General features: G+C 30.8%; 2 protein-coding genes across 2 annotated transcripts; one reads left to right on the top strand and one right to left on the bottom strand.

The window, feature by feature from the left end:
* Positions 1 to 616: 616 nt before the first annotated feature.
* On the bottom strand, positions 617 to 5,282 carry LOC109089235 (homeobox protein cut-like 2). The gene is made up of 8 exons (XM_042723470.1): positions 5,093 to 5,282; positions 4,166 to 4,197; positions 2,944 to 3,109; positions 2,803 to 2,861; positions 2,670 to 2,709; positions 2,489 to 2,534; positions 1,258 to 1,665; positions 617 to 750 (listed from the first exon to the last, which is right to left on the bottom strand). Exons 1-8 carry the CDS (start codon positions 5,093 to 5,095, stop codon positions 617 to 619), a joined length of 888 nt encoding a protein of 295 aa, XP_042579404.1. The 5' UTR covers positions 5,096 to 5,282.
* Positions 5,283 to 8,914: 3,632 nt separating this feature from the next.
* On the top strand, positions 8,915 to 14,725 carry LOC109089231 (myosin regulatory light chain 2, ventricular/cardiac muscle isoform-like). The gene is made up of 7 exons (XM_019103361.2): positions 8,915 to 9,021; positions 9,905 to 9,997; positions 11,639 to 11,714; positions 12,649 to 12,753; positions 12,938 to 13,016; positions 14,287 to 14,335; positions 14,417 to 14,725. Exons 1-7 carry the CDS (start codon positions 9,019 to 9,021, stop codon positions 14,519 to 14,521), a joined length of 510 nt encoding a protein of 169 aa, XP_018958906.1. The 5' UTR covers positions 8,915 to 9,018; the 3' UTR covers positions 14,522 to 14,725.
* The last annotated feature ends 7,241 nt before the right edge of the window (positions 14,726 to 21,966 follow it).

Raw genomic sequence — 21,966 nt, 5'->3', positions numbered from 1 at the left:
TTAATTCAAATAAATAAATGTTAACTAAAAAAAAAAAAAAATCTAAACAATATCATATAGTTTATTAATTGTCATTTTTATTTCAGTTTTAGTTATTTAGTATGTTATAATAATAATATAATTATTTTCTACATTAAATTAATTTTTATTGCCATGTTAGTTTAAGTAATAATTTTAGTACTCCAAATGAAACTTATTTATTGCAGTTTTAGTTAACAAGGAAACATTTTTGATTAGGGTTATTTTAGCTATTAAAAAAATCTTACTTGAAATAAATGTTAAATAAAATAAAAATCAAACTTATTTTATTACAGATAGTTGCCAAGGCAACGTTTCTCATTATCATTTAGTTTAATTCAATGCACTAAAACAACTGAAACTAAACCTCATATATTGATGAACCTCACTTAATCAGTTTTGAATTCTCTAAATTTGCTCAAATTAGGCACAAATGTTGATTTACATTAGAGGTCTTTAGAAATCACACAAATCAAAATGGAACTTACAATATTACATCATGCAAAAGCATATTTAAAAAAATAAAAACAATTGAGTTTATTTTATTTTTTTTTCAAAATGTTGATGTTATAAATATTTAAATTATTAATGTTGATTATTATATCTGTGTTAAAAGTGAGATCTGAGATATAAGGCTGCACTGACTCTCCAGACGGCTCTGATCCAGAATGTTCTTGATCACATCATCATCAGAGCTCCTGTCTGGAGGACCAACCCACGGGACGAAGACACCTTCAGAAACACAGAAACCAGATCCAGACAAGCTATAGTTACTGTCAAACAAAACAAACTCCACTAGCTGACAAGACTGACAATGACAATTTGGTTTAACTTGAAGTAAAATAAAATTAGAGAAGAATGAAAGTGACAATTTTGTTTAACTTGAAGTAATTTAAAAAAAAAAAAAAAAAAAAGTAAATTAAAAGCAACAAAATTAGTAAAACTTTAAAATGAATGCATCCATCCATCAATTTATCCATGCATTCATCCATCCATCCATGCATTCATCCATGCATCTATATTTTTATATATTTTTATCCGTCCATCCATCCATCTATCCATTCATCCATCCATCCATTCATCCATCCATTCATTCACCCATCCGTGCATCCACGCATTCCATGCATCCATCCGTTCATCCATCCATGCATCAATTTATCCATGAATCCATCCATTCAATCATCCATCCATCCATGCATTCACCCATCCATTCATTCATCCATTCATGCATGCTCTCACCTCTCAGTCTCTCCTGTATGTCGCTGAGTTTTCGGATGCTGTGTTCGTCAGACAGAAAGTGCTTCATTCTCAGGAAGGGTTCTCTTCCTCTGCTGGTCAGTTTGCTCCAGGGCTTGGGTCGGGCCAGTATGTCGCTGACGGTTCCCTGAGAGAGACCGAGCACATAGTGACCGAACACCCGCTGGCCGATGTTCAGCCGCTGAAGAGCCTCTTTGACCTGCTGAGCTAATCGAGTCGTGTCAAACTCCTGCTCATCATCACCAGAGCCTGTCTCCTCTTTAATGAAGCTCTGGATGCTCAGAGATGATGAAGATGATGCTGGTGACCCAGAGATGAAAGAGGAAGATTCATTCAGGGCTTCTTCTTTCCCAGCAGAGTGATGAAACATTTCTTTTTGGATCACAGGATCTGTCAATGAGCAAAGGCACAGAATATAACACATACTTTACAGTTTTATAAAGCAAAATAAGTTTTTTTTTTATTTTATTAAAAAAAAAATTTAGCATCTCTTTCTATGTGAATTAGACTGTAGTATAGATTTATTTATTTTTTTTTAGGCCAGAATAGACTGTATGTTCAGTTTAAAAGTCGCATCCACAAACTCGGGTTTGTGAGTTGCTGAAAAAAAAAAAAAAAAATGTAAATAAGTAAATAATGAAATATTTTATTTGAAGTAAATTTAAATGTGTACAAATAAGTTTTTACTAAATATAATGCAAAATAAAATACTAAAAAAAATTCTTATATGTATTATTTGAACATTTACAATTGGACTAACTAATTTAAAAATAAAAAGTACTAAAAATAAAACTGTTTTATTTTAATTTTAAATAAAAATAATGTTTAAGAATTTTAAAATTAATAATGTTTTATTTATTTTTTATAATAAATTTTTGAATTATTTTATTTGAAATAAATTAATATTTGAAAATATTAAATATTTTATTCTTGAAATAAAATTTTATTAGAATTACATTATATTCGAGAATTTTAACTTAAATTTTTGAAAAATAAAGAAAAAATAAATTTTTCAAATGTCAAATTCGAACACTTACTAATAAAAGTGGAAATATATATATATATATATTTATTAACCCGCATGTCATGTGACCATTAACAGACACAGAACCGTGAACATGTGAATGTGTTATTAAATTATTGATATATTAACTTCAAATCTCAGGGAGACTTAAAAAAAAAATAAAAAATTGTGAAGTGGTGAAACCCTCACCGTTAACAACAGAGACGCTCCTGACATCTGACGGAGGACAAAACCCCTGAGAGAGAATAAAACAAGTTTAGATAACTAAGGTGAGTTTAAGACAATCATTCTTCACCAGTAGGTGGCGCTGCCAGCAAACTCCCCTGAACATAGTATAGAAGCAAAAAAGTGAAAAGTGTGTTGCTCTTACTGAAACTTCATCTGTGGTTTGCACCAGCACTCGAAGAGTCCTGAAAGTCAAGATAAAGAGACGTTCTGATCATTTTTAATACCATATTCTTGCAGATTATTGCAGGAGAGAATATATTTGTGTACTCCTCTACCTGAGCTCGGTCTTGATCTTCTCGTAGTCCTGCTGGGACTGTAGCTTGGCCTGAAGTCTCTAAAGAACAGACGGGACGTTAGTGTGAGTAAACAAGCAACTGTTCCTTTAATAACCTATCCTCATATTGAAATGTTTCTACCTCTATGTGCTGTGATTTATTGGCCAGTTGCTGTTGCAGCAGAGCGACGTGATTGGCTGTTCGCTCCTGGACTTCCTGCAGCAGACGCTGGAGTCGTCGCACTTCCTGTTCCAGACGCTGAATGTGATGATCTTTCATCGTAACCATCGTCTCCAAATCAGCAGAGCTACAAATCAGCGAGATCAGACGAGCTTCATTACCATCTTCAGTTAAATCAAAGAACTAAAACCCTTTAAAATCTCAAGACAAACTTTTTTTTATAATTTGGTAGGTTCAGATGAGCTTTTTTATATTTTTCTTTTGTATAGTTTTTTTTATTTTTAGATGTTTATTCAGTGTCTACATTTTGTAATTTTTTACATTTATATTTATTTGTAGTGTCTACATTTTGTAATTTTTTACATTTATATTTAGATTTATTACATTTATGTTAGTATGTATGTATTGATATTGTTATATATTACGTGTCCTCGTATGTATATAGTAGCATATTTTAAGTATATTTACATATATATTAAAAATTTATATTAAATGTAATTTAGTACAGTTTACTTTATATTAATATATTTACATTTTATTTACATTTATATTTAGTAGTATTATATTTAATATTAACTGTATTTAGTACATATGTTTAGTAATATTTAGTTTATATTAGCATATATTTTATAATGAATTATATTAAATTATATTTAGTAAAATTTAGGCCAGTACATGTATATTTATATTTTTTTATGTAGTGTATTGAGGAATCATATTTAATTTTTTTTTTTTTTTTTTTTTTTTTTAGTATTTTTTTTTTTACATTTATATTTATTATTATATGTTTTTATTTTTATTTTTTGTTTATTTACTTATATTTTTATTTTTAGTTTATTTGTAAATATATTTCATTTACGTTTTATATTTAGTATATTTACATATATATTTATTTACTTATAGCTACAGTATATATTTAATTTACATTTAGTACATTTATATTGAGTAATATATTTACATTTAAATTTACTTGCACTTCTACTTAGTATGTTTACATTAATTTCTTGGCATTATATTTGGTAGATTTACATTTAAAATGATTTGTGTTTATACTTATTGTGTGCTCACATTTATATTTAGTAATATACTATTGTTGAAAATATTTCTTTATTTTTTAAAATACGTAAATATGCCTCAGGTTGGACGATTACCAAAGTCTTTATGAGAGTTACGAAAGTCTTACGTTGGTGACGCTGCAGTAAACACACAGAGATCCTGTAAAGATGAAGACAGCAGATAGAAAGTTTAACTAAGAAACAAAACTAATAAACATTCACTAAAACCCACAAAACAAGCAAACAAACCTCACACAGCTTCAGTATGGAAATATGACACATTACTGTAATTCAGACTGTTACTGGGAAACAGAAGTTACAATATTTTGAATTGTCTCTTTTCCACATGTTTATGTCTGTGATTTCAGTCAAATATTCATCATGCTTATGAAAAAAAAAGATGCAAACAAGAAGAAAACAAAAATCAATGTAGGTCAGTGCAATCAGATTCTGAATGCATTGATTTAACCCTTGACTCACGTTGAAATATTGTACAAATTAAATTATAAACAAAACAATGAATAAATATTTTACACTTGGATAATCACAGATTAATGACACAAAATGACAATGTAAATGCTTAAATGACTAGAACAAAGGATTTAATTTATCCATAAATATTTTATCACTTAAAGTGAGGTCTAAAAGTCATTTTTAGCATTATGAGAAATTGATATAATAAGAAATGTGCACAATTTCAATGTGACTAAGTAAATGAGTGTCAGTGATCATGTGACTCTTTGTTCAAAGCTTCAGATTTTTACACTGAAGCTCAAGATGCTCTTTGAAACAGCTCAAATCATGCTGGTGAACGTGATCATATCATGACACACAAAGCAAATACTAACGATATTTGTGCTTTAAAATGTGTCACAGAAACTACAAAGTGGTTAAAACACAAGGTAAAAGCTGAAACATTGTGGCAGCATCTAAAATACACATTTCCCTAATATAAACACTGAACAAATACCCAGAAACTGATGTTATAATCACAGTGACTGAGATCTGCAGTGTCAAAACACCTCGAGCCCTGAATGAGCGGAAGCAGCACTTACCATGTGTTCGTGGATCTGCTCTTGATCTTAATGTATTTCCATGCAGAGATGCTCCTGACGCTGAGCTTCAGCAAACTAACATCAGACCAGAGCCGAGAAAAGAAGAGAAGAGATGAAGGGAGGGACAAACACAGCCGATCAATACCCCTGCAAACAAAGAGCTCCATCAATTCATCAATAGATCAATAGCAGCAGCTGCCGGGGGAGGAGACGAGATCAATCAATCAATCAATCAATCAATCAATCAGTCTAGAGGAGACATGCATTCAGCTGCATGCACATGCAAACGTTCACATTCCAGGTCACCATTTCAGTTTTTTTGTGACAATTTTTGTACAATTATTCCATGTAGTCACTGCCAGTGCCATTAAAGTAAACTATAACCATATTTAATGCTTAAAATAAATTAAATTAAATTAAAAATAAATTGCAAAAACTTTAAACTTATTTTATTTCAACTAGATGCAAAGGTTTGTTTAGTTTAACTTGATGCACTGACATAAAAATGAATAAAAACTACATGGACATAAAAAAAGAAAGGCCAATTAAAGGATAAATATACACAACAAGATTACTAAAACTAATTGAAAATTAAAAATAAAAACAAACAAAAATATGAACAAAAACTATAATATCTCAGTGATACTAAAATATCACCCCTCTCTCCATTAATTTAAGTTTATAAAATATATTTATTATATGTCTGCAAATATTAGCATATATAATATAGTTTAAAATAGTGTTAAATAAAGTATAGATTAATATTTCACACTGTGCAGATGTGATTTTATGAATCAGTTTTATAGATCAACTCTGAATCTATATCTGCATAGCATAATATTACAATTTTTGCCACAGCAGTCCTATTGTACAGCCATTTAATATTCATGCTGTATAATACACACATATACAGTGTATATGGTATGCGCTGAGGTCTTATTATGTATATTTTATGCGCTAACGTCATGTGATGATAATAAAAAACTTTAAATAATAAACAATAAACAATTGTTTGTTTTTTTTGTAGTGTTTTACTTTATTATTGAGTAGTGATATTTATTAGTTTCCAAACACAATTCATATATCATTTCAGTATTTCATTTTTCATATCCAGTATGTTGTCATCGGTTTATGATCCTATGCTAAAAAAAAAAAAAAAAAAAAATGTGTATCTGAACTACATCTGAAATCTGTTTTCGTCAGCGGTTTTAATGAGGATGTTTGAGCGTCACAGATGACATATTGATTGTCTCTATTGGTTTTATTGATCGAGATCGTGATGATTGATCTGAAGCTCACAGGACACAGTATTGATTTCAGCACAGCCGGAGGAATATAAAGAGAGACCCAGAAACCAGACCCCATCATTTACAACAGTTCAGCATCTGCTAGCATAAAATTACATTCACATGAAATATAATAAAACTGACAATGATTTTCAGACACATCTGTTATAATGCTGTTCCTGAGATTGTTTAACAGAAGAAAACAAAAACATTTTATGTTTTATTAAATACAACTATGATTTATTATATGCAAATGACAAAATTTTAACAATTTGTTTTTTATTAAGTTTTGGTTTGATTTCATATGTTTTTTTTGCAGTATGTGTAGTTATGAAAATACAACCACTTTAATATATGCATGTGCGCTTTGTTTATTTTTACTATTTGCATATATGTTTTTTCGTTTTTTTTTATGCTTATTTTCTTTGTTTGTTTTCTGGGTAATTTGTTTATTTTCTTAACAAGGAGAATTATGTTCTTCTGAACAAATAAAATTATGAAAGCAGTCCTCACACAGATCGATAACTGATCAATGATCAATATCAGGCCTCCAATGAGCCATCCATCCATCTACTTGATCAGTGTTATTTTAGTATCATTGATATACCATAATAAGTTTTATTAATATTTTGAGTCGGTTGTTATTTTTGTATTTTTTTACATTTTTCAATTTGAGTTGTTTTTATCATTTTAACATACGTTTTACAGGTGCATCTAAAAAAAAAATTTAATATCGTGAAAAAGTTATTTTTTTAAAACTTATTTCAAAAAGTGAAACTTTCATATTTTCTAGATTCATTACATGTAAAGTAAAACATTTCAAAAGTTTTTTTCTTTTAATTTTGATGATTAGAGCTTACAGCTCATGAAAGTCAAAAATCCAGCATCTCGAAATATTAACATTTGATTTTTATTAAATGACCATCACTACAGAATAAATTCTGGGTATCTCTTGTTCTTTGAGACCACAATAATGATGAAGACTGCTGACTTGGCATTGGTCCAGAAGACAAACACCCTCCACAAAGAGAGTAAGTCACAGAAGCTCATTACTTCACAGAGTGCTGTATCAAAGCATATTACATGCAAAGTTGACTGGAAGGAAGAAATTGAGTAGGAAAAGGTGCACAAGCAACAGAGATGACCACAAGCTTGAGAATACTATCAAGCAAAGCCGACTCAAACCTTGCAGGCAGTTAATACTTGTTCAGAACAATCACTTTAGCAAAGTTTGTACTATTTTCTGCTTATTTTGAAAAATAAAAAAATTTTTTTTTGTTCAATAAATATGCTGTCATTAAAATATATCTAAATATATTTTAAAAATCATTTTAAAAAGTAAAGCATTGAAGGAGATTTTGTAATAATTTAATATAGATTTACAGTAGTAACAACAAATGTATTTTATTATATTATATGATTAATATAATTTTTTTTTTTAATATGATGGTTTCATTCCAAACATGGTGATTATCTCTAATAATGTTGCACACCAAACATAATATATGATATTTACCATCTGAATCTAACCATGTCATGTCAGGAAATGGAAAATTAATTATAATCATGTTAATTACTGTGCCTTTAGCCCCAACACCAGGGGCGCTTTTTACCCCAAATACCATACTTTTACATATTCCTTCGTTATTTAAAAACTGTTGCTTTAATTATCTTAAAGCCAGGTTACGAATTGTGATAACTCAGAATTGGGAGAACAACATCAGAATTCTGAATTTATATCCCACAGTTCTGACTTTTTTCTCAGAACTGTAAGAACCAAAATCAGAATTGTGAGCGATAAAGCCACAAATTACATTTTTATTTTTTATTCTGGTGGAAACAGAAACAGAACTGTGATATGTAACCTCGTAATTGTGAAGAAAAACCCCTCAGATTTCTGAATTTATCTCTCAATTCTGTTCTTTTTTTTTTTTTATAGAACTGCAAAAAAGAATTGTGAGATAAAAGGTTGGAACTATCTTTTTAATTTTTTTACAATTTTGTGGCGGAATAAATAAAAAAACATTTGCAAGAGGTAAGATGTTGGTGATATATTTTTGAATTTTAAATTTTATTGTTGTAGTAATTGTTAGAAAGAATTTTAAATTTAATTGATGTTGGAATTGCCTTTTATATTTAATTTATATTCCCATAAATTCCCGCACAATGCAAGTTAATGAAATTAACAGGCCTAGGAGCTTAAGAGGCATCTTCAATTCAATTCTGAATGATGCACAATGCATTTATAACATTATATGAATTTCTGAAAGAAAGCAGAGAATGTGGAAATGTGTAGATGTGGTGTGTGTTATATGTGTGTTTTTTGTTCAGTGATCATGAGAATACTTTAACTTCCCTGAGCTCTGATACAAGCCCTGAAATAACCTCCAGAGGAGGAGAGGTGCATCATTAAACAGCTGAACGCTTCTTCCATGCGTCCTGTCATTCTAAACCACATCACAATGGACCTTGAGCTGTGTGTCTGTGTCTGAGGGATCGTCATCTACCTGTCACTTCCTAAACAGGGCATGTGTTATTTATATCGGCCAGTAGACAACAGCGTGGCTAATCTACAAAAGGCGGTTCCTCCGCGCCCCACTGTCCGGCTGCACTCGGGATCTCCTCCGTCCAGCAGCGCTCATGGTGAGTAACACCGGCTTCACCCGGATTTAGAGATGCTTCGGGAATCACCCGGACATTTGATTGAGCCAGATTTTAATTAGAGATCAACTGATATATCGGCCAGCGCCATTAATCGGCTGGACCATTTAAAAAAAAAATCTAATTAAAATAATCAAGGTAGATTATCCCACTGTTTTTTCCTCCTAAATTAATATAAATAATAACCATATTTATACATTCTCATTTTATGCTCCAATATAAAAATATACATGTTTTTTACTAATATTAATGTTATGAAAAATGCAAAAATATAAGTACAATAAAATTATAATTTCAAAGTTGTAAATAAAACATTATTTGAGCACACACACACACACACACACACACACACACAAAAACTATTTAATTACTGTTAATTACCATTTCTTTGTAATTAATCGTGAAATTTACTAGCAATTCCTAAGGGAAAAATATTTTTTACATACAATTTCTATCAGTGTGTCCTGGCAGAAAATCACAAGTACATTTTCTATTCAATTTTCTTAGGCCTACATTTACTTTAATCTTAAAATCCAATACAATGCAAGTTGTAATTCTAAATATTTGTAAAACACTTGTGAAAAGTCAATATGGACATTTTTTTTTATATTAACATTCCAACTGGGTCCTTTTTTTTTTTTTTTTTTTTTTTTTCAAACTTTTCTAAAAATGTGACTAAGACTTTTGAGTGATGCTTCAAATGAATCTCTGAATCTGCGTTTTTAATTGATTCATTCAGAGTTGGAGCGGATTCATGGAAGTGAATCAAACTTTAAAGCAGCTTTTCTTACTAAAGTTTGAATAGGAAGGGAAAACTAGTTCTTTAGGAAACTGCTCTAACTAAAGATGAACGTTTGTTTTTCAGGCACCAAAGAAAGCAAAGAAGAGGGCTGCAGAAGGAGCGAACTCCAACGTCTTCTCTATGTTTGAACAGGCTCAGATCCAGGAGTTCAAGGAGGTCTGATCACGTTCCTTCATGTCTGTCTCTGTCTCCCCTTAACCAGCATCCTAACTGGAATAGTTCATCCAGATTAATATTCTGTCATCAATTATTCACCATCATGTGCTTCTACACCTGTATGACTTACAGAGAGTCTACACAGGCTGTCAGAACCCAAAAAAGACAAAAAAACATTAGCACAAAAGTTTCATGATATGAAATTACATTCTCTCTGTCTACTGATGCTTTGTGTGAGGAACAGACCCAAATTCATATATACATTTTCTATAGAATTATATTAGAATATTAGAAATTTTATAGGCCTATTAAAATTATTATCATTAAATATATAGATTATAAATAATAGCAATATATATCATAAAATATTATTTTATTTAATCCAATTTTTTAAAGGATATGTTAAAAACATGTCATATGTAACTAAAATGGCAGATGTGTCAAAATTATACAAAATAAAACTACACACACACACAAATAGTATTTTTTATTTTATATAATTTAGATAATTTTTTAAATATTTTTTTAAATATGGGTATATATATATATAAAAATAAAACATAAAGTTTATAATTAAAATATTTACATGTATTTATATGTATATATTTCTATTTTTATAATTTATAATATATATATATATATATATATATATATATATATATATATATATATATATATATATATATATATATATATATGCTGTCAAATGATTAATCGCATCCAAAACAAAAGTTTTTGTTTATGAAAAATATGTTATATTTCTATATTAAATATATTTATATATATATATTATAAATTATATAAATAGAAATATATACATATAAATACATGTAAATATTTTAATTATATATGCTTTATGTGTTTGTATTTATATATACATAATAAATACACACAGTACACACACATACCGTATATTACATAAACAAAAACTTTTATTTTGGATGTGATTAATTGCGATTAATTGTTTGACAGCACTAATATACAATATATATATATATATATATATAGTATTATTTTAATTTCTATAATTAAAATATTTTTTAAATAATTAAACATTTTATATAAGTTTAAATTTTTCAGGGAATTTTAAATCGATTATATGTGATAGATTGTGTATATTTATTTATTTTTTTCCTCTCCTCTCAAACAGGATTTATTTAGACAAAACCTCAGACTAAAACAAAAAAAGATATTTTCAGTGACATCAAACACCTTAATTTCTCACATCCAGTCCAAACAGCTTTGAGTTATTTTTTTTAACCCAAATTTAAATTAGCAAAAGTGAATATGATTGTAGATGCATTTTAAATTTGGCCATTAATCTTGGCAGTATTTTTGTTTAGGGATGAGCAGAAGAGCGCAGCTGCTATTGTTTGTGAGTTTCTGTAAAGCTCCTGTGGAATCTGATATTCCCGTCTGATCCCTATTGAGGCTGATATATGTATTTATAGAGATGCTCCTTTACGTACTGGATTCACTGAATTCTGTCAGGATAACGAGCACATGTGTGACATTGCCAGGGTCTGTGGAGGACGATAGCTTCTCCTCAGATTAACAACTGAATCAGTGACGTCTGAGACGATGCTGGAGTTTGACAGAGAGCCTCTGAGCAGTGATGTGTTCCTCTGCGTTTATCTGCAGGCATTTACCATCATGGACCAGAACAGAGACGGATTCATTGACAAGAATGACCTGAGGGACACGTTTGCAGCTCCAGGTTGGTTTGGCAGGTTTTTACCTTTATAAGACAAATGAGATCATAAAACAATAAGCATCTAATACATGCAAAGTTCATTAACAGATTCTTCTCTGGGCCTGTGATCATCTTGGTGTGATTATCTTCAAAAATTTGAGCTTATCCATCTTATTCTTCAACACAGAAGTAAGCCGTGTCAATGTGTGAGACTTCTGGTTCATTAGCCGCTTTGATTGTGTTAAGAAGTTTTTATTTTTGTTATTTTTCAACACAGAAGTAAGCCGTGTCAACATTGTCCTCAAGTAAACTTTGGTAAAAAAACTGCTTGGAATACAAATTAAATGGAAATAAAATAACGAGATGAATAACACAGGCAGTTAAAGCTTGGGACTACAAGCCAGTGTGTAATACATTGAAATAATATGGTAAGACTCACCAATTTGCAATATCAAGCAGCAATTTTATATTTAACCTAATTTATTTTGATTTTATTTGGTTATAATTAAAATTTTTCAATATCAAGCAGCAATTTTTTATTTAATTTATATTTTTTTTATTATTTTATGTTTTTTTTTTTTATTTTTTTTTTTTATGTTAGTTGAAATAACTTTAAAAACAATTCTGATATATATGGGTAAAAACTAGAATTTAAAAACTCTGATATAGACACTTTTATTTTATAGACATTTTTTATATTTTATATACTTTATATACACATATGCTTATATATACACATATATAAATATAATTTATATATATATATATATATATATATATATATATATATATTACATTTTTAAAAATATGTATATAATAGTAAAATCATAGGAAATATAAAACAGAAATAGGACTCAAAAACTCAGATTCAGTCAGGGTTTAATTGCAACTAGTGAGCTAGTACTGTACATGTGTTGAATCGCATTTCCCATCATGCTCCTCTTCTGTGCTGTAACAGGCCGGCTCAATGTGAAGCAGGAGGAGATTGATGAGATGCTGCAGGAGGCTTCGGGGCCGATCAACTTCACCGTCTTCCTCACCATGTTCGGAGAGAAACTCAAAGGCAAGTTTTCAAGCGATGAGACTTTAGCATGATCTCAAACATTTAAAAGCACACTTACTGCATTAAAAAAGTTGCTGCCTCCATAGAACTTTTCAAACTGGAGATGGTGCTGTTTTGTTCAGGCCTTTTATTGTTGAACTAATCTGTGAATCAGAGAGTTTGATGGAGGTTTGTTTGATCGCAGGAGCTGATCCAGAGGAAACCATCCTCAACGCCTTCAAAGTGTTCGATCCCGAGGGGAAGGGGATCCTGAAGAAGGAATAGTAAGATCTTCCGTGCTTGATCTGTCATGTATTATACGAGCTGTTTTAGCTCAGAAACACAAACACTCGGCGTGTATTAAGAAACAAGTTAACCCTCATAATGCATTTGGGTCAGCTTTGACCCAGTAGAAATACATAAAAAGTTAAATAAAATGCTTTCAAGACCCTCAAAATACAGATTTTTTACAGATTTTTTAAAGATATATAAGCATTTAAAAAAAGCTTACACATTTCATGTTCAGATCATTTTTGACCTGGATATGTATGGAGCACCATTTGTTGTCAAAAACACTTTTATTCAATTATCTATCAAATTATACTAGTGTCAGAAATGTTTGTAAAATATATTTAGCCTTTTCCTCATATATCTCACACACTTTAGGAACTGAATTTTGTTGCTAAACATGAATAAGTACGTCTACTGACGAAGCAATGCAGCATGAAAAATGTATCACTTTTTTAATCTGAAAGTAAATTAAAAATAAGTTTTAAGTAATACTTTGCATTTTCACTATAAATTACCATTATTCATATTCTTATCAGTTTTATTTTAGTTTCATTTATTGATTATTATATTTTATTGTTAATATTTTTAATTTAACTTAAAAAGTTTTGTCATGTTTATTAATATTTATTATACATATTTCTAGTAATAATTATATGATTGTATTTCATCATTATTATATTTTATACTACATTTATATTAATATATCTATGTAGTTTTTATTTCAGCCATAGTTAGGCTATTTTAGGTATTCGTTTTAAACTAAATGTAAATTATAAGACTGAAATAAAATAAGTAAAATGAATTTCTTTTGTTTGAAATTTTTTTTGAGAATTTTTATGTTGTTTTGATGTTGTTTCATGGGAAAAAAAAATATGTAGGTTTCCTTAATTTCATTCAATCCGATGGAGTTAATACAGGGAAACCTCTGATTTTATATTCTTATAATTTCTTACAGTAATATATTCAATTAAGACTTTTTAAATATATAATTAAATTACATGTAATATTATTTTTATGATATAAAATCTAATTATAATATCTAATTTTTGTTTTGGTGTTGTACGTGTACTTTGAAAAATATGTAAAAAAAAAAATGTAAATATAAAAATGCAATAATGCAAAATGTATGTAATATGTAATTATGTGTGTGTATATTTTTAAATAATATGAAAAAATGTATTATATGTTATTTATATATGTTTTGTATGTATGTTTAAAAAAGTATGTATGAGTGTAATGTGTGATTTTGATGCGTCTCTCCAGTGTGACTGAGATGCTGACCACACAAGCAGACCGGTTTTCTGCTGAGGAGGTGAGGCGCTTCTCACATGTATGATGCTTGATGGTTGCCGTGGATACAGTGTCAGCACCACTGACTGCCGTGTTGTTTCAGATGGAGCAGATGTTCATCGCGTTCCCTCCAGACGCTACGGGAAACCTGGACTACCGCAATCTGGTCCACATCATCACTCACGGAGAGGAGAAGGACCAGGAATAGTTCACTCGCTCCTCAGCCAATCACAGCGCTCCCTGTGTGTTTGTACCCGCCCACTTGTTTATGACTGACAGGCTCGAAACGGATGTAGTTACTGAAACAAGTATGTTCTGATTTTTTAACGTATGATGATGTTGTGTTGATGTTTTGTTTTTTGCACCTTTGGCATTAAACCTGTCAGAATTTACTTACAAAAAATATTGTAACTGGTAAATAAATAAATTGATATGAAATACTGATTTGAGTGCAAATGATTTACTTGTGTGAAAAGGAAGAGAGACACCATACGTGTTTTTGACACCATACGTGATTTTGTTAGGCTTTTATGGCTCGTATAGTCTGATATAGTGAGAATATGGAGGAAAAACTGCTCTATTTTATTCAAAATCTCAAACTGAGCAAAATGATGCAATTGGTTACAGATGCTGCGATTTATATGATGAAATTCTGCTGCTTGTAATGCAAATCAATGAGATCTTTATAACAATACAGCAGATACCTACATAAAATGATCTAAATATCAGTCTCTGCTCTATATCTCCAGTAATAAGATGAGATGTAAATGATCCAAACATATAATGCAGTGATTGAGAGATGAAGAAATAAAGGCTCCTCAGAAGATGTGAGATGTTCTGGAGGCTTGTGAAGATCATTCCTCTGCTGAGGAACAGATTTGATGATCAGATTTGAGACTCTAAAACATGATTGATGGAGAATCAAGTAAAGCTGAGCTGCTTCAGTCCAGTAAGTGTTCATCTGGAGATATTACTAACAATTTCATAATATATTTTTTCTTACATTTACTTTATGAAATTTAAGATCCCATAGCTAAAAACACATGATGCATGAGCTGAAGGTGAACATTTGTACAAATTATACTACAAGAAATACATTTTTAATATATACATTTTTACATTTACTTTTTGGTGACCATACGAACTCTTTTTCCAGGATATGTCCTGTCCAGGATTTCTTAATGGCCTAAAATGTCCAGTTTTGTTTTCCAGTTGTTTTCATGCTTGCTGAAGGCAATGACTGAAAAGTTGTTCGATCAATAGCTTGCAGGCATTGCACATAATCGACCAATCGTGGCCTGCGAGAAAGCGGGATCTACAGAGAATGGTGACGCAAAACGTGTACAAATAAGTTATTAGGGAATTCAGAGTATGTTAATATAAAAGCACAGCCAAACTTGGACATTTTAGGTAATTTAGAAATTTAGAAACAAGGAAGAGTCATAGTTATAGAGGTTCTTAATAACAGATCCATTTCCTGAGTAATATCAGTGAATATCATTCTATCAGTCGCTTAAGTTTGGCTGTGTTTGTGCGGGTGTTTTCTATCCCTCAGTGACTCTCAGAACAGGTGGCAGTACTTTTATTTTCTGCTGGGATAAAGTCAAAGCCTGTGCTGTTATTTCTGCGTGCAGCCTGTAATCTAATACAGTCTTAACGCAGCGGCCCGAGACAATGAGCAGCGCTGTCTGATCCAGTGCGCTTTCAGAAACCTCCGGGTGTCTGATGTCTGACTATGGCAAGCCGTTTAACATTTATTCCTTAAAACCTACTAGTATCTATTTTCATGCTACTAGTACTTATTTTTTTAGCTACTAGTATCTATTCCATTTCTTAGCCTATTTGTTGGCTACTAGTGCTTATTCTTTAGGTACTAGTGCATTTGTCATTATATACTTATATATTGTAGTATATATTTTGTTGATTATATATTTTGTTATCATGGTGTGTGGCAGACTTTTCTTCATGTCAGGGGAATAATTAAATAAACAAAAAGTAAATATACGCGGCTTAAATTGTAAAGACAATGAATATTGTTTTTTGCTCTATTTCACTAAAATGGTTCCAAACAAAGCCATGTTGTGCATCTCTAGAAACATACAGCGGTGTTTCCTTACTGAATGAATTTCCGTTTTTGAACAAATCCAGTGAGTCATTTCTTTTCTTTGTACTGCATTTCGTTGCCTTGTACCTTACATTTGCAATGACAATAAAGTTGAATCTAATCTAATCTAATCCACTGATCCATTCATAAAACATTTCTTACTTCGTTCCTGAATGAATCAGCTGTTTTGAAAGAGTTGATTGAATAAATGACTAAAAGTCACATTAAGACAGTGGCTTGCTGCCACCTACTGGCAATTTCTTTATTTAAAACATCAATCTCATAACATTATTTACCGTATTTTTCGGACTATAAGTCACACCTAAGTATAAGTCGCATCAGTCCAAAAATACATCATGACGAGTAAAAAAAACATATATAAGTCGCACTGGACTATAAGTCGCATTTATTTAGAACCAAGAACCAAGAGAAAACATTACCGTCTACAGCCGCGAGAGGGCGCTCTATGCTGCTCAGTGCTCCTGTAACCTATCAGATCGGCTGCATATTTTACCATATTTTACAGTTTGTAATCTGCAGAATAGGATTTTCTTTTTGGGGGCATTTTGTTTGCATTCAGTCATGGATTTCTTTCTCAGTTGTCTGTAAGTTAATATTTCAGTTAACAGTTTTCAGTTGTTTTCAGTTAATGTTTTCAGGGGTATGCTGCAGGAGCACTGAGCAGCATAGAGCGCCCTCTTGCGGCTGCAGACGGTAATGTTTTCTCTTGATTCATTTCTCTTGGTTCATGTCAAACTAATTTTGATAAATAAGTCGCACCTGACTATAAGTCGCAGGACCAGCCAAACTATGAAAAAAAGTGCGACTTATAGTTCGGAAAATACGCTATGCAATATGTGCAGTGAGTCGATTTAGATTAATAAGTCGCACCTGACTATAAGGCAGTTAATAATGAAACTTGCAAGAGGTTAAATTTGTGTGCGAGACTGCTGATTTGCCAGAAAACTTTTGTTATGCTCCACCTAAAGCTAATAAATCAACGAGATGTTTTTGATCGTTGATCTAAGAACAGTTATGTTAGTGTAGTTACGCTGCACTAAACTTTGATGAACAACACTCCGATCTGCAAACAAACAGATGAGGAAGAGGAGGATGATGATGGTCCTGCGCATACAAGGAGAAAGGTTTGTAGTTTTAGTTTCCACATTCTTATTTTTATGAATGTTACTACTTCAAGGATGTTAGAGTGAAGAGAATTTGTTTGTACTATTAGTATTATAATTCTAGAAAAATGTTCTTTTCAAATAATCTCAGTTAACTAAATATATAAGCTAGTTGCAGTGATTTTTAAGATGACAATGTTCTACAAGCAAATTTATATGAATCAGTATGTCTGAGATCATTTGCAGTAGCTGTATCCTGCTTTTACAGGTACTATGTAAGCAGACTTATATGTTCAGGTGCTCACCACTGCCAAAACACATGTACCTGACTACAATAAAACACAGAATCACAGTTGTGGTTGCTTTTTCACTTAGCATGTAGAGACATATACAGGAATAACTCAATATTTATATTAAGTGTTAAATAAATGTCTTTTATCTTATGTTTTGTAGTAATCAGTGTTTTAGAATATGTTTTGTAGTTTCCAATGGAGAAGAAATGGCAGAAGCAGTGGACATCATCTTTATTATACTTCTCTGACTGGACTAGCAAGGAACAGTTAAAGTCCATGAAAAAGTGAGTTCAACTACATGTCTGCACTGACCATGATTATATTGTATAATATATTGTTTTCTGCAACAATTGGGGGAATCTTAACTCAAGAGACAAACTGACCAACAGGAAATATTTTTCTGCACAGTGATGACTAGTGAACAGTGTTTCTACTAATTTACTTAATTCTGTCATTTACATTATTACATCAATTCCCCCGGTTTAATAAAAAAAAAAAAAAAAAAAAAAAAACCCTGACATTTTATTTTTATGAAGAACTCAAAAGAAGATACTTTGAAGAATGCTTGTAATCAAAACCAACAGGTTTGTCACGTGTAGACGACATAAAGGGAGTAAATGATTTTTGGGTGAACTATCTCTTTAATTAGGATGATACACACTTTAAATTTCAATCATACTGGACACAGCCACTTAATGTGCTAGAATTAAATGGGTAAATAATAATAAGTAAATAGTCTTTCAAAAAACATGTGCTTTAATACAGTATACTTTCATTCAGTTTTGTGCATTCAGTTAGATCTTTAGTAACAGATACTTATGCATTATGTGGTCTTTACAGGTGAAGAAATGAATGTGCCCAAGCAAAGAACTCACTGGACTAAGATGCGGAAAGACAAGCTGCACAATGAGCAACAACCAAGAACAGTATTCACTGATTAACTTTAAAAATTATTCATAGTAACCGTTAGGTAATAATTATTTAAATTATTTTACCAAGTACAATATGTTTCATTCCAAACACATTGCCATTTACCAATGTGTTTTTCAAAACACCTTTTACAATTTTAATGTTTTAACCTTTATTTATTAAATGTTACGGTCCAAGTGTACATATAAATGCCTCATTCATTCTAGTAAATACATGGGTAATTTTGCAAAATGTTAGATATTTTAACTCCACTTATTGTATAACTGCTGTTTTTCGATGTAATCGCATGGTTTGTAAATAAATTTTCCTCATGCTAGCTTGACCAAGCGAGCTCTTTAATGGATTTTAAAATTGCTGTCATAATAATGAGATGTTTATATATTTGTTAAGTCATGTTATGTATTATAACCTATGTAACTAAAATGAGAGTAAACGTTTTGTCTAGGTATTGTTATCAGTTTTAAATGAAATATTAATGAACAGTACAGTAGATATAGAAGTGAAACTGGGCTGGTGAGTCCGGCTTGGATGAGGCAGTGTCCGTAAGTTACGGTATCGCATCTTGTCTGATTGATTTGGCCCAGAATCTGAAAGTGAGTACACAGGCATCCAGGCCGGGTGTGGCAGATGGATCTGGCCCGCGTGTACAGAGAGGGTTTGTGTATGAGGTAGATGTAAGTTTTAACTAGACTTTAGTGGAGCCAGCAGTTTGCTTGACAGAAAATAAGGATCTAATCCTAAAGTATCTATTTTGTTTTTAAATACCATTGTTTTCAGTTGTTGGTGAAGTGTTATTTTGGTTTCCAGTCACTGAGGAGAGGCTACGCGAGGTTTTATTGATGGAGGATGAGACAAAAAAGTCACGTGACTGAAACCCATGAATTGAAGTGTTATTTTGGTTTGGATTTTATAAGGAGGTGAAATAATAAGTAAAAATAAAATAAAGGCACTTAGTCTATTTATTAGATACTGGCAGTCATTTGTTAGATACAAGAACCTATTAAATAGACACTAGTAATTATTTATTAGACAATGGTACCTTTTCAATATATACTAGTACTTTATATTAGATACTAGTAACTATTTAATATGCACTAGTACTTATTTATTAGATACTAGTACTTATTCACTAGACAATACTTATTCAGTAGATACTAGTACTCATTCAGTAGTACTTACTTGTTCATTAGATACTCAGTACTTTTTAGTTTTTGATTACTTGTTTGTTATATATTAGTACCTGTTGTATATTGTGGCTTATTAATTTTGTTTTTAAATATTTAATAGTAGTTAAGATTTATTATGGTGGATAAAGAATAAGCACTAGTAGTTAATGAATAAGTACTTGTACTTCATGTCATAATGCTAGTAGCTAAACAAAATAGTAAGTACTAGAAGCATAAATACTAGTATGTTTTAAAGATTGAATGTTAAAACAGCTTGCCATACTATATCTGACCAGATGCTAATCATCTCTCAGCACCGCTGCTTGGGTCATGACTGCCAGAGATGAGGGAGCTGTGTTAGTGGTGTTTGCTGTTGTATTAAACACACACATAAACATGTAACTCAAGAAACCCTGTGTCTTAAGTGCTCCTCTTCTAGTCACTGTGTGTTAGCTGTAGTGTTAATCCAGGGTCTGGATGGACTGGTATTGTTGGTAACAGACTGGAGCCGGCCAGCAGAGGATTATGGGTCAGGTTTCTCTGTTTCTCAGTCTATTTTAAAGCTTCTGAAGCTCCAGAACACCTGTATGAAAGAGAAAGAGCTGAAGAAAGGACTGCTGACTGACTGATTTCATCACACTGCGGTGTTTTTTTTACTGCTGAGACATGCTGTATTTGCAAAATGTGCATAAAACTTTTTTACTGTCATTAAAGTGATAGTGACATCATCCTCCATCACATCCAGCATTTAAGTGTCATAATTTACAAAATATAATAATAATTTAAGACCTGTTTAGTATTAAATAATACTTTGCATTTTCAATATGGATTGTCCATAATTATGTTCTCATCAATGCTATTTTAGTATAATTTATAGCCAATGATAGTTTTTTTTAATATTTTGAATTCCTTTTTATTTTGTATTTTGTTTAGTTAATTTGTTGTGTTTGTTATTTTATGATTTTTTTAAATATCTCTATAGTTTTAATTTTTTTACTTCAGTTTTAGTTATTTTAGTACTTCAAGTTAAACGGATTAAATAAGCTTAATTTTTATTTTTATTTTTGTACTTCAAGTTAAAGTTTTTTTTTTTTTTTTTTTACATGCAGTGTTTATTTTATTTTAAAAAACATGGTTTTAGTTTTAGTTAACAATAACCCTGGTGTCATCCACATAGCATATGGACTATTTACAGAAACACTATTTAATATTATTAATTGATGTCTGACACATAGAAATTTGTATTTGAATTATATATTGCACTATTTAACAAACATAATCTCCCAGAATGCTCTATTTTACCCACTATATTATAATCCATGGATGCAAACTGCCTCTATATGTATAGAATGTACACAAATAATGATCTAAAAACAATGTGGTGAAATTTCATGGTGCTGTATTAAAGATATTCTACATTTCAGGTGGTTATTTTTATGTTTTGTTGTATGATTGTGTCGAGTTTCTTTTAATTGCAATCCAGTGAATTATTTTCAAATTCACATTCATGAATAAAAAAGGGATTGAACTGAAAAGAAAGTCTCTGCACATGACAGACAACAAACACTAGAGGACACCACAGTTCTGTTTCTACTGCCAGTGCTCTGAATATATACATATATATCCGAGAAACATGCAATCAGAAGCTCTTTTGTTGTTGTTGGTAAAATACATGTATTTGAATCCATCTGCAATTAGTTAGTTGACTTATAATGAAAATGAAAATTATACGATCAATAAGAAATAGACACAAGTTGTTGTTTTTTTTTTTTTTTTGTTTTTCATGTGATGTGGTTTATTCAGACACACCCTGTCAATGTTCTTTGTGCAACCTGATGTGATCAGGATGCTGTGAAACATCTTAAGAAAAAAAAAAACATTTCCTCCAAGAAGAGATGACGAAATACAGTATGAAGCTGAACATCTATCAGCATGTTCCCTCAGCCATATAAACGTACTTCATTACAGTAAGAATACTGCGATTTTAGAATCTAAATCGGCAAAAATTAAATGCATGATACTTAAATATTTTACAA

Source organism: Cyprinus carpio, chromosome B5 (genome assembly GCF_018340385.1).
Source record: "Cyprinus carpio isolate SPL01 chromosome B5, ASM1834038v1, whole genome shotgun sequence".
In the NCBI taxonomy this organism is placed as follows: domain Eukaryota; kingdom Metazoa; phylum Chordata; class Actinopteri; order Cypriniformes; family Cyprinidae; genus Cyprinus; species Cyprinus carpio.
Note: the sequence above shows the minus strand (reverse complement) of the source record. Positions and strands in the feature narration are given on the sequence as shown.